The sequence below is a fragment of the Carassius auratus genome, chromosome 19 (assembly GCF_003368295.1).
Source record: "Carassius auratus strain Wakin chromosome 19, ASM336829v1, whole genome shotgun sequence".
Classification (NCBI taxonomy): Eukaryota; Metazoa; Chordata; class Actinopteri; order Cypriniformes; family Cyprinidae; genus Carassius; species Carassius auratus.
In genome coordinates, this window is record NC_039261.1 from 17,415,302 (window position 1) to 17,427,640 (window position 12,339).

Sequence of the window (12,339 nt, forward strand, 5' to 3'; positions counted from 1 at the left end):
TTGAAGATTGCAAGAAACGTCATGACGTTCTGATTAATATTAATGAGGTAAGGCCTCTTCATAGAAGCAACGTCAGGGCAATCTAATTAACGTTAAAGCATTTAGCTTTCGCAATGATAGGATATAAACTCCATGGAACGTAAGTATATTTAATAACAATAATTAATCTTCATGACTTAAACTTTAGGAATACTGAATCTGTTTACTATATAAACTGCAACGAAGAACTCGATTTACAATTAGATTTACAAAACAAATTACATTATCTTTATGTTAACACATTATGTTATCCAACATTAGTTGAGAATGTTCCAAAGAACATTCTGTGCTTCAGCTGAAGCAAGTAATATGGCCTTTTATACAAAAGAGTTCACAAGGTCAGTGATATTTGCAGAATGTCCTTTATTTATTTATTTGTTTACATTTTTAATGTCCATTTAAAGTAAACAGCAGTCCTTAGATAGGAAATAAAGTCCATATGTGATCCTGGACCACAAAACCAGTCATAAGGGTAATATTTTTAAGATTGAGATTTATACCTCACCTGAAAGCTGAATAAATAAGCTTTCCATCTATGTTTGTTAGATAGGATAATATTTGGCCGAGATACAGCTATTTGAAAATATGGAATCTGAGGGTGCAAAAAAAATCTACATATTGAAGTTCACATGAAGTTAGCAATGCATATAACTAATAATAATAATAATAATAATACAATTATTAATATATTTACAGTGGGAAATTTACAAAATTTCTTTATGGAACATGATCTTTACTTAATATCCTAATAATTTTTGGTATAAAATAAAAATCAATCAATCATTTTGACACATACAGTGAATTTTTGGCTATTGCTACAAATATACCCCAGCAACTTAAGACTGATTTTGTGCTCCAGGGTCACATATAATTATTTTTAATGTTAAATAATTAATTATTTGCAATGTAAGGAGGTTTTTAGGCAACTCTATGTGTGTCTATATTTTGGTGATTATATTATAAACTGTTATTCAGTGCAGTTCATTTTATAATGTACTTTTTACAATGCATATTGTTCTGAAATATATATTTCGCCTTATATTAAGCCTACTTTCTCATTTCACAGCCAAAGTCATCAGAACCACAGACTTGATCAAGAATGGGAACTTTAGTAAATTGCTTGTCTGGGAAAAGCTCTATTGAAAGTGGATTAGAGTAAGTCTCACGTCCTCCTTCTTAAGTTAAAGAAAAAAACAACTGCCTGATCTACCTTTCTCAAGGTGAATGAGATTGGAAGAGGCGATAATATACTTAAAGGAATTAGGTTTACAATGTGACTTCACCAACAGAACTAAAAGCCTCTGACTTGAGAGACTTACCATTAAACAATACAAAAAGATCTGCACACTGTTATTCTCAATTCATTTAAAAGTTTTATATTATCTGATGTATTTTTTGAACTTGCACCTGGTCAAGATGTATAGCTTTAAACTTCTTGTTTTCTTCCCAATTATAAAGGTATTCAGCTGTCAAATTTTCCAAAAGCCCAGTTTTGTGACCTAATTTGCTTTTCAAATGTAAGATTTTTTTCCCCAATAATATTTTTGCCTCCTATAATATTTCGTTCTCTCATAAATTCATTCTGTTAAGTAACAGGTAAGTAACAGGTCAACAGTTTCAAATGATATTATTCTTCAAATGCCCTACAGTTATAAAACACACAACTTAACAGAGACACACAGCACACATTAAAATATAGTTTAATGCAGAACACTATGTTTATTAGAAAGGTATTCAAGGAACCACTGAAATATTAAAGAGGAACTGTCTTGTAAGTAAAAGTCCTACAAAAAGATGAAAGAAGTAAATACAGACATTGTATCTTTTAGAATAACATGTTATATTGAGGGCTTTAGGAAGTAAATTCATTAAAATTAAAATATATATGTATGCCAACATCATCAAAGAGCCATAATATCAGATCTCAGACAAGACAGTGTGGTTGCTGGGAAAAGTCTTCTTCTGCATTCTATCGTCATTTCTAATAAATAAAAAATGTTCCTCCAAACTTTCATCTAATGATAAGGATTCTTAATGGACAAAAAAATATGTAATACTATATTTTAAATGCTTAAATGATTATGCTGTCAAAATTATTAAAATTTCAAGTCAAAGTTTCATTGTCCTGAGGTTATCATGTCATGTTAACATTAATGCAATCCTGTGTTAGTTGCAACTTACATTTTTTACCTTTAAATATTGCATATTATATATTCTAATGAAATCCAGTCTTCCAGAAATCCCAGGTGGACCTTTGTGTGTTTGTTTGTGTGTGTGTGATTCTTTGTTGCTCAGAAATCGATCATTTCTCATCCTCTCTCTCTCAACTCATCCTCTCCTCTCATTCTCAATCTCAATCTCATTCCCATCTCATCTTCTTTTCAGGGTCCAACTCAGTTCCAAATCTTCAAGAAGCTGTCCCATGAGCCAGTGCAAACACACATGCCATCTGGTGGTACTCCGGTGCAGCTCACCCTGTTGTCATGGCCAGACAACACCCCTACAGGAGAGAAAGAAAGGAAGTGAGAATATGAATTTGACAGCATTTTATTCTTAATGCATGTCTATTTAATTTGCGATGAAATGAAAGTAGAGACTGAGCTTTTGTATTATTATGACGAACAGCTGAATTTAATGATGCATCGGGTAAAAAAAGGGTGATTTTCTGCATGGGTTGTTGTTTGGAAGTGGAGGCAGAGCTTAAACGAACTGAACCCAGTTATGACATTTTGATTAAATATTAAGAAGTCCATTTTTTTTTTGAAATGTTGCATTACTCACCAATGGATCCTCTACAGTGAATGGGTGCCGTCAGAATGAGAAACCAAACAGCTTATCAAAACATCATTATAACCCACTAGTAATTCACACGACTCCAGTCCACATCTTGTGAAGTGTTTGTAAGTGACAAAGCTATCATTAAGGGATTTTATCTTTATATGTTGTCCTCTCACATCAAAATCCACACACATATTCATATAGAGCTGTTTTTGACTGTTTTTGCTTGTACAGTGCTTGATCTGTGCATATTTCTCTCCAGATTCAGACAAGATGACTTTTTCTCCGGAGCAAGCAATACTTAATGGTGGATTTGTTTTATTACAAACACACAGATTTCCCCTTCACACGATGTTAATCAATGGACTGGAGTGGTGTGGATTACTTGTGGATTGTTGTGATGTTTTTATCAGCTGTTTAGACTCCCATTCTGACGGCACCCATTCACTGCAGGGGATCCATTGGTGAGCAAGTGATGGTAAATTTCTCCAAATCTTTTGTGATGAAAAACAAACTAATCTTGAAATTTTCATTTTTGAATGAATTGTTCCTGTAAGCAGAAGACTTCACCAACTAACACCAACACATATCACATCCATGCCAGAAGAGTGTTTTAATACTCAGAAATTGGCTACATGGCTACATTGGTGGAGTTGCCAAGACGGCTTCAAATAGACTTAATCAGCATTAATGATTCACTCCATCTGTGACTCCTTTTTTTCAACTCACCCACTTTCTCGCCCTTTAGCGAGTCCCAAATATTGCAGTTGAAGTCATCATAACCAGCAAAGATGAGGCGGGCAGACATGGAGAGAGCCAGTGATGTTACGCCGCTGTTCAGAGCTGCATCCTGGTAACCGATCACTTCTTGATCGGCACGAAGATCATACATTTTGCATGTGCAGTCATCAGAGCCGGTGATAAATGCATTGCCACTAGGGAGGAACTGAAGAAAGAGGACGCTTGGTGAATCCATTTCCGCTCTTAAATGAAATTTTAAAGACTCAATTCTTTGAAAATGTTATAAGGTTGGCTTCATTAATGAGGAAGCCAAAAATAACTGTGATGCTCTCTTCTGAATTTGCCCGGTACTGCATCAAACATTTGATGTTTAACTCACTGAAATGGCATTGATGTCACTGGTGTGACCCTGGAAGGTTTGCTTGCACTGGCCGTCTCTGATGTCCCACAGCTTGGCCAGAGAGTCGCAAGCACCGGAAACAAAGGAGTTCATGTCTGGAGACAGCGACAGACACATGCAGTCTCCAACATGGTTCAGGAAAACCGTCTTCTGCTTTCCAGTCTCCAAATCCCACAATGCACTGGAAGAAAAATGGGAGGGAAATAAAACTGTAACAAAAAAGTGGTGCTTTCTGATCGGATGCTTTTAGTGTTTCCTAGGGCCCTTAATGTATGTCTATGGGATTTTGTTTTTGTTGCTTTTGTCCATTATCAGGCTGAATGTAATTTATTATAAAGTAAAAGCACAACTCTCCTCAACAAGCGGCAAAGCGTTGTGAAAAAGCTGTAATCTTACCTATCAGCAAAAGTGGCAATGCTTGCTATATTTAAAGCCTAATTAGACTTTGTTAGATAAGAAGGAACCATTTAATGAAGTTGAAGCTGGTTTTTAATGGATATGTTAATCAGTTGCTTGGCTAAATGAAAGTTGTAGTGTATTGTATGGCCTACTGCTTTTTAAAAATAGAAAGTGAAATAGTAGGCATTATTCCCTGATACACATTTTAAACATGTATGCTATGATGCTCAATTTTCATATGAATAGCATCCAGCTATTTTTGCATTTTAATCCAATATTGTTTTTTTTTTTTGTTTTTTTATAAATAATGAGTACAGAAAGTGATAAAAAAATAAAAAGATAAATTTAAAAGAGCCCAGTCTCGTGCAAAATGCATATAAATAGTACGCTAAATAAAAACGAAAACTCATGGTATTGATTTGTAAAAATGGACTTTGGGGTGAATATGATATGCATGTGTTTGGCATGCATGTAATACGCAGTTTTCGCATGCATATGACAGAAAATATACTGCCGTGCACATGATATGAAGGTTTTGCGTACATATGACACGCATCTTCCCCACAACCCTAAACATACCCAATGCATAGCATTTACATGCCAAAGTCCACTTTTGCATATCAATACCACAAGTTTTCGTTTTTATTTGGTGTAATATTTATACGCACGTTCATCGGGTTAAATTACAATGAAAGGAGACTTGTAAGAACACTCGAAAAAAATAGCAATTTGATGAATGAAATCATTTTGTGAACTGGGTCAAACTGATTTTCTATAGTAATTGGGTGAACTATTCCTTTAATTGTAAAAGCTACATGCAACCAACCATGTGGTATCACCGGAGGCGGTTAGAATCTCTGTGTCACTGAGGAAGCGTGCACAGGACAGGTAACCTATGAAAATAAAGATAACATAACTGACACTTAATTACAAGCATGCAAGAAAGTAAAGTGTCTTGCCTGACTTATGTATATATACCTGTGTGAGCATCCAATTCTTTCACCGTCTTGATTACAGGTGTCTTCAAGTTGTAGACAGTACACATGTTGTCGAGACCACCGCTGGCCACGAGGTTTCCAGAAGGAGCATATGCACAGGTCATCACCCACGAGGACTTGAGGGGAACAGCATTGACCTAAAGAAAGAGGCAAATGTTTGAACTTTTCCTTGAAGAGATTCTGATGTAAAGTTAAAGGTAGTGCCATTTCTGCACAGTAAGCTAAATGTAACTGCATAATAATCGCGGTTTTCATTTAAACAGACAGTCCTGTCGAAAACTGTCAAAAACAAATCAACACATCGACCCAGAGGGTTTCATTCACTAACCATGCAAAATTGCATACTATAGGGGGAATTATCTAATTTTATGCATGGATATTTCATTTACATTAAAAAAAATAAAAAAAATTTAAGGCCTCTATTGCTTGAAAAACTTGCTGCAACCCATCTTTCAAATTTTGGTGGAAATCAACCCACACATTTCTCAGTGATAGTTGTTTCTTCAAGTAAAATTTGATAAGAGACTTCTTTAAAAATACCTTTGTTTAATAAAATATCTTAACATAATGCAAAAATATTTTAAATGTGTAAAGTTAATATAGTTACAGTTTCTGTGTATTGTTAAAAGTCTGAGGGATATTAAAAAAAAATAGCTTTAAATATGCAACATTTATTTTTTAATCTGAGAACAAAAGAGTAGGCAACAGTTGTATACTGCAAAATATTAACTTACATTTAACTGACTAAATATGTTTTTTCTTAAAAGTATATTTGAGCCAGGCAGACTCACCTTGTTTCCAGTGTGAGAATCCCAGATGAGAAGTTTGCCGTCCTGTGATGCACTGACCATTAGCCTAAAGACACCGAGGAAAGAAAGAGAAAGAAAGGCTTGTAAGACAACAGGATGTACCATTTCCTATATTCCACCCTTTATTGTATTTATTCATTTTGAAATCTGAGACAACTGCTGTTAATGCATTTATTCATATATATTTATTATACATGTTTTGTTATGTTTGGTTTGCAAAAGCTGTGTTAGCAACCTTCACAACCTGATTTAGCTAGTTCAGTATATTTGGATTGTTTGGGATTGTAACAAAAATGTAACTCTAACTTTAATAATTTTATTTCTAATGGATTCCAAAATACATATAAATGCTTCTTGGAGCTATTTGTTTTTGCTGTCAATGCACTCTCTTCAATACAGTGACGCTTAAGTCTGTTTCAGGCCTCTGACCCTGATAATTGATCTAACTAAGAATTAGCTAATTCAAGGTGAACCTGCTTGAGCAGATCACGTAACACCAAAGGGCTACAGGTAAACCAATAAATACCCCTTTCTTTGAGTTAAGTCATTTTTAATTCCTTTTAATGACTCAGTGGGTTTTTATTTCGAAATACTTCAGTGCAGTATAACGCAGCATAGCTAATGGTTTGCTAGGATGTTCTCACCTGTTGTCTGTACTCCAGTGCATGGCATAGATTTTGGCCAGGTGGCCTTTGAGATTCTTCCTGGTCTTGAGTTGGACCCGAGGGGCCGGAGCCACCCCAGAAGCGGCGGAGGCCATGTCTGTGTCATGCACTGCTTTACGAGCCGCCTATAGTGAAACAAATATTTGATTATTAATTGTATACATAGAAATTGTACAGCTAGAGATACATTAGCATTTTCTTTAGCACTTTGCATTAGGAAAGATCGTATATCCATGTTCTTCAACTGTTGCATCGTGAAAGTACAATATATATATATATATATATATATATATATATATATATATAAGAACTTTACAGCAGTCGCACCTCGATCTGTGTCTTCAGGGCTTCGGCCTCCTTCTTCATCTGCTCCATTTCACCCATGGCTGCTGTTGATTAGGGTCCTTACCAACACAAGCTGAGATCAAATAAATAACAAATAATCAAATGAATAAAAACTACAATTAAAAGTGGATAATAAATGAGTCATAGGAGTAGGATTAATCCCTGAGCTAGGCCTTGTGTACTGCCAGTGTTGTCAAGTCCATGGTTATCCCACAGAATTGGTCTACCTTTACACTGTTGCTGCGGGTTGTGTCTTGAAGGGAAAACCACACACACACAAAAACACAGTTGGACTAGTTCTGGGCTATTTTTGGGTAGCGATTGAGGTGGTTTTGTTCCAGAGACCTGGCAACCCTGATTACAGCATTACAAATGTGGAAACGATTGAATAATATTGAAACCTGATCTCCCTGGACAAGTTATTCATTCCTGCTTGGTAGATAGGATTGTCAGTCATTTATGAGTTCAACATGAGTTCAGTAATGTTATATCTAGCAAATGCTAATGATACTGTGAGTCTGTTAATTAAAATAAATATTCTACCTTTCAAATTTACTGAGCCCCGCACATGGCATGCAGGAAAAAAGTAGTAGGCTAAATTGTTTGCACAATTTACTATTTTGTTCCCACGATTTATAAAGTGTCAGCACTATTTACTAATTCATTCCCTCGATTTGCTAAATCTTGCACACGATTTATAAATCAAGAAAACAAGTGAGTAAATTGTGTGCATGATTTAGCAAATCGAGGGAACATATTAACAAATTGAGGAAACGAGGATTATCGTGTGCATGTTTTAGTACATTGAGGGAACGAATTAGTAAATAGTGTGCATGAACCAAAACCTATTTAAGCCTTTTCTTTATATTATCAAATAAAATACATGTGAAACAAGGCAAATAAAAAAAAAAAGTGCAAACCTGTAAAGTAAGACATGCAGAACTGAAATCAAGCCTTCCCCCTAAACATGGTAAACATAGGCTATCGCCTAAAGTCAAATGCAAAAAAAAAAAATTGTAATTAGCTTAAAACTAAATATTTCAAATGTTTTCTTCAGATGTAAATCTTCTAAGTTGCAACTCACTATAAAAATATTTATCACTATTCTACCGCCGTATGAATGCTAGAGATGAGGAATTGTCAGCCTTGTCGTGCTACAGAGATGATAATGAACTTAACTGATGGTTAAGTGCTAGAAACTGAGTCTTGCATTGTGCTGTTGATGGTCAAATTCTGTGTTGGAGGATTACTCTGTGTGTTCAGCTCGTGATGAGAGCTGGTGTTTTCTTGATGCCGAGGAGGGCTAGAAGAAAGGTCTAAGCCCCTGCAGGAGCTGTCGGGGGTGGCTTATCAAATCTCCTGTCATCCGATTACTGACTGCTCTTTACTACGGGATCAGGTGGGACAGGAAGTGGGAAGATCTAAGACAAAACACAAGGAAAAGGGGGAAGAAAAGATGCATGTCTTGGGGATGTTATCTTCCATAAGTATGTAATGGATTGTTAATAGTACAAGATTAAATGAGACCTGATGGACCTCAAAACTTCTCGGATCTTTTGATTACTTGCTCAAGAGTAGCTTTAGCATTAGGTTAATCCTGCAAAGAGCCAATTGTGCAAACTTTGCATGTTGCAACATTATGATCTGTACAGAAACCAAAAACAACACTGTAAATGTTTGAAGATTTCTGTTTTCAAAAAAATATATCAGTCTTTCTACCAGCGTTATTTACAGTATCATTTAGATGCTATAAAAGTTTTAAACCAGATTCCTTTTATATTTTCTGTTTTCATGTTAATTTTATTATATTTTATTTCAGCTTTAGTTTTAATTTTCAGCACATCAAGTTAAACTAAACGAAAATGAGAATGTTGCCTTGTTTACTAGCTGAAATGAAATGTTTTTTCTTCAAGTAACGCAACTCTATTTTTTTTAGTAAAATAAAACAACCATGCTTTCGGTTTCAGAATTTCATGTTAGATTCAATACATTACTTGCAGTTTACTTTTTACTAGCAATTTGAGTAAGAATTGTTTCTACACAATGTTTTTTAGTGTACAGGAATGCATCAATATAACAACTGAAAAATGTTATTTCAACCACAAATTCCTCGTAAAATTGCTTGATGCACTTTTGGATAGTTGAAATACCGACATTAACATCCCAATGTCATTTTAAGCATTGTAATACTTGCAGATCAACCTTTTGTGAAACTGTGGTCAAACTATTTCCAGGAAATATGTAGTGCATTACAATAAATGTTTTTTTTTAAAAAGCAATTATTCAATGCATTTCTGTGCAAACCAAATTTTAAAAACCTGCGTTTTAAGGATATAACGTATCGTAATGCACAAGGTTTGCATTGGCTTGCTATGTGCAGTGCATCACTGCACAATTTCCCTTATGCAAACTAATCAGACCAAACTCACCTTTTTACCAAAAATGCTTATTTTGGTCTCTATAACTCCAAAGTCTCTTTCTCTTTATCAGTCTCTATTTTGCTTAGTCCACAAGACAGCTCTTCAGTCTTCTCTCTCTCTCTCTGTGTGCCTCCCACAGGTTCCCCCAACAGACTGGACGCAACTTACCTGTGGAAAAACTCTCTCTTTCTCTTCCCTGTCGGCGAGAGAGGAACAGATGAGGATTGGAGGGGATGAAGGAGATCAGGGATGAAAGGATAAGCCCAAAGATGGGTGCAGAGAGAAGGAGAGAGAGAAAGGGGAGGGTGAGGAACAGGTAAACCGATTGGAATGGAAAATCAGGTTATGGGGTCGAAAGACGAGGCAAGAGTGAGCGCACACAGCAGAGGACAGAGGAAGTGATGGATAGTGTGTGGCATGAACAAAAATATGGTTGATTCCTGAGGAACATCCTGTGGGGTTCTCAGCATTGGTTCTAACAACCACTTTGGGGTAAAATGGGAATTTAAAGCATTTCATACTTGTTTAATCATCTAGTTTGATGTTAACACTTGATGGGCCATTGGTGTGGTTTGGTGAATGTTGATAGGAGGGGGGCTGAAGGGTTTGGATTGGTTTGTCAGAGCTAATGAGTTGAGCTCGTCTAATCAGGTTCTAAGTGGATATCCGGGGAATCGGCAATCGCGTTAAGGAATTAGAGCAGGTGAATCCGTGGAGCAGACGTCACGGTGACACAAAGAGCAATGGAGGAAGGAAAGTGAGGAAAGTTACGACAATAAGTGAGATTTTGGTTTTACATCCTATCTTGTATGAAATCTTGCATTTGCTTTCTTTAAGGAGAGTCAAATGCAAAAGAAGAGTAGCAAAGAATTATGACAATGGTCTTTGTGAAGTTTTATTCTTAGTTCAATAGCACCAATTAAGCTACATTATACAGAAAATTAGAATAAAATGTATTTTGAGCTATGGAAACTGTGCCAAAAATGAGCATTAAAGTATAGTACTGACACAAGTCCAGTAAGTTTTAAACGTATGATATACTGAATTTCAGTTTGCATTTGCAACAGATATTGACAATAAACCATTTCCCGGACCATTTTCTAAAGAGCTAATGGATCTAATTTACAAGTGAAACATGCCAAGAAGGGTTTATCTTCTCAGTCTGTGTTGTAGGTAACTGCCAGTCTATGGCATCGGAGCAATTTACCCTTAAAATCCTCCTTAGATGTTGATGCGAGTTCATTTGAGGCAATGGTAAAAAAAAAATCTAGTTTGTCATCCTGCAATGTTTGGTGCAGGAAGTAAAAGAAACCTTTTTTCAAATTATTCAGCGTTTCTAAGACATTTTATACAGAAAACGTCCCTTTTATGTCCGAGAGATGGATCTTTACTAAAAAACCGATTCTAATTTTCTTTTTACAGTGACGTGTGAATGCTACATTGGTAGTGTTTTACCATTTTTTTTTATTATTTATTCATTTTCCAAATACTTTAATGCATAGGTGTTATTGTTAAACCTTGTCCCAAATTTTCGATCTTAAGTATGAAAATTCATTTTTAAAATATGAATTACTATGTTTAACTAAATATATCTAAGCAATCTGAAAAACGAACATATACACCTTTGTATAGTTATGGTTAAAATTATTCATTTTTTGTGTAGTTTTATGATTATGTACGTTGTGAGTAAAATGCATGAAAATATTTATTTCTGTGTATTTAGCATGCTAAATGCTAGCTAAAATGTTAACATTTTGCTCTAAAATATTTTAAACGTAATTTCCACACTTGACTTTACCAAGCACAATATAATTTTATTTGTGTAAGGAATTATAATTATAATTGATGTATAATAAACAGTGGGGGTCTGAAAAAGGAATTAAGAGTTTATTTTCCACAAGACTGCAGATAAAGAAACACCCATAAATAAAATGATGTAAACTGTATGGCCTCATAACTGTAAGTGCAGCATGATTGAGGTCACCTGACAAAGATTTACCAGCTTTAATTAGGTGACCTTCCTGTGCTAATTTGCCGATGGGTATGACCTCACGACGCTCCTGGAAACTGTGTCAGGGAGTGCTGATGAATAACACAAATGCACCCCAGGGAGCTGCTATTTATCTCTTCAGAATAGCACTTGTTAGTAATGCAGTACACTGTTTTTGATTTACGGTACATTTATTACAGTTCACGTAGAGGAACCTGACATTATAATGGACCGTTTTCGTGAAAACACCCCCTCTGGGATTTAAGCTGCCAACCTTTAAATTACTGGATCTTAGACCGCAAGGTCACACCACCCACATAAGGGCTCCTGTGACTGTTCCATTGTAGGCTGCAGCATCAATAATAAAGATGAGTCAGAAAACAGGAAGTATAGGTGGAGAACATAGACAACTATCTTCAACTTAATAACACTGCAGTACGTCTTGTCAATGAAATGTGCTGTGAATTTACCATTGCTGCTTAATTAATTTATCGGCTTGATTACCATCACTCTGGGAAATTTATGATAGACAAGACACTAAAGTAATCTTATATTTTTATACCTACACAGTCCCATCACATACCGTGTACCGTGAGGTATCTCATAGTGTATGTGATCGACCAGAAACATTTTTAATTCCCTGCTCAAGGGTCTGGTATCCACACAAGCTGATAGCATGGATATAATGGGCAGAGAGACCTCTGCTGGAGAACCGAGAAAAGTCATTTTGTTCACTTTGGCATTCATTTGTGTTG

General features: G+C 35.6%; 1 protein-coding gene and 1 long non-coding RNA gene across 4 annotated transcripts; one reads left to right on the forward strand and one right to left on the reverse strand.

Annotated features, from left to right (window-relative positions):
- The first annotated feature begins 56 nt into the window (after positions 1 to 56).
- On the forward strand, positions 57 to 2,503 carry LOC113119688 (uncharacterized). Of its 2 annotated transcripts, XR_003294506.1 has the most exons (4): positions 57 to 139; positions 1,106 to 1,194; positions 1,498 to 1,556; positions 2,425 to 2,498. It is a non-coding gene; the product is annotated as an uncharacterized LOC113119688 (long non-coding RNA). The 2 variants fall into 2 exon arrangements; XR_003294505.1 differs by lacking the exon at positions 1,498 to 1,556 and having other exon boundaries at positions 2,425 to 2,503.
- LOC113119653 (guanine nucleotide-binding protein G(I)/G(S)/G(T) subunit beta-3-like) lies at positions 2,379 to 10,441 on the reverse strand. 2 transcript variants are annotated; one of them, XM_026289268.1, is made up of 9 exons: positions 9,763 to 10,441; positions 7,157 to 7,247; positions 6,809 to 6,954; positions 6,147 to 6,210; positions 5,336 to 5,492; positions 5,184 to 5,250; positions 3,938 to 4,139; positions 3,547 to 3,763; positions 2,379 to 2,539 (listed from the first exon to the last, which is right to left on the reverse strand). In XM_026289268.1, the coding sequence occupies exons 2-9, from the start codon at positions 7,211 to 7,213 to the stop codon at positions 2,433 to 2,435; spliced, it is 1,017 nt and encodes a 338-aa protein (XP_026145053.1). In that variant the 5' UTR covers positions 7,214 to 7,247; positions 9,763 to 10,441; the 3' UTR covers positions 2,379 to 2,432. The 2 variants fall into 2 exon arrangements, with proteins under 2 accessions (XP_026145053.1, XP_026145052.1); XM_026289267.1 differs by having other exon boundaries at positions 9,604 to 10,440.
- Positions 10,442 to 12,339: the final 1,898 nt, after the last annotated feature.

Excerpts from the sequence above, each read along its gene's own strand:
- LOC113119653 (XM_026289268.1), bottom strand. The coding sequence starts at position 7,213 with ATGGGTGAAATGGAGCAGATGAAGAAGGAGGCCGAAGCCCTGAAGACA. Across the intron at positions 6,955-7,156 it reads CCCTGAAGACACAGATCGAG|GCGGCTCGTAAAGCAGTGCA; the intron begins GTGCGACTGCTG and ends GTTTCACTATAG. Across the intron at positions 5,493-6,146 it reads ATTCTCACACTGGAAACAAG|GTCAATGCTGTTCCCCTCAA; the intron begins GTGAGTCTGCCT and ends CTCTTTCTTTAG.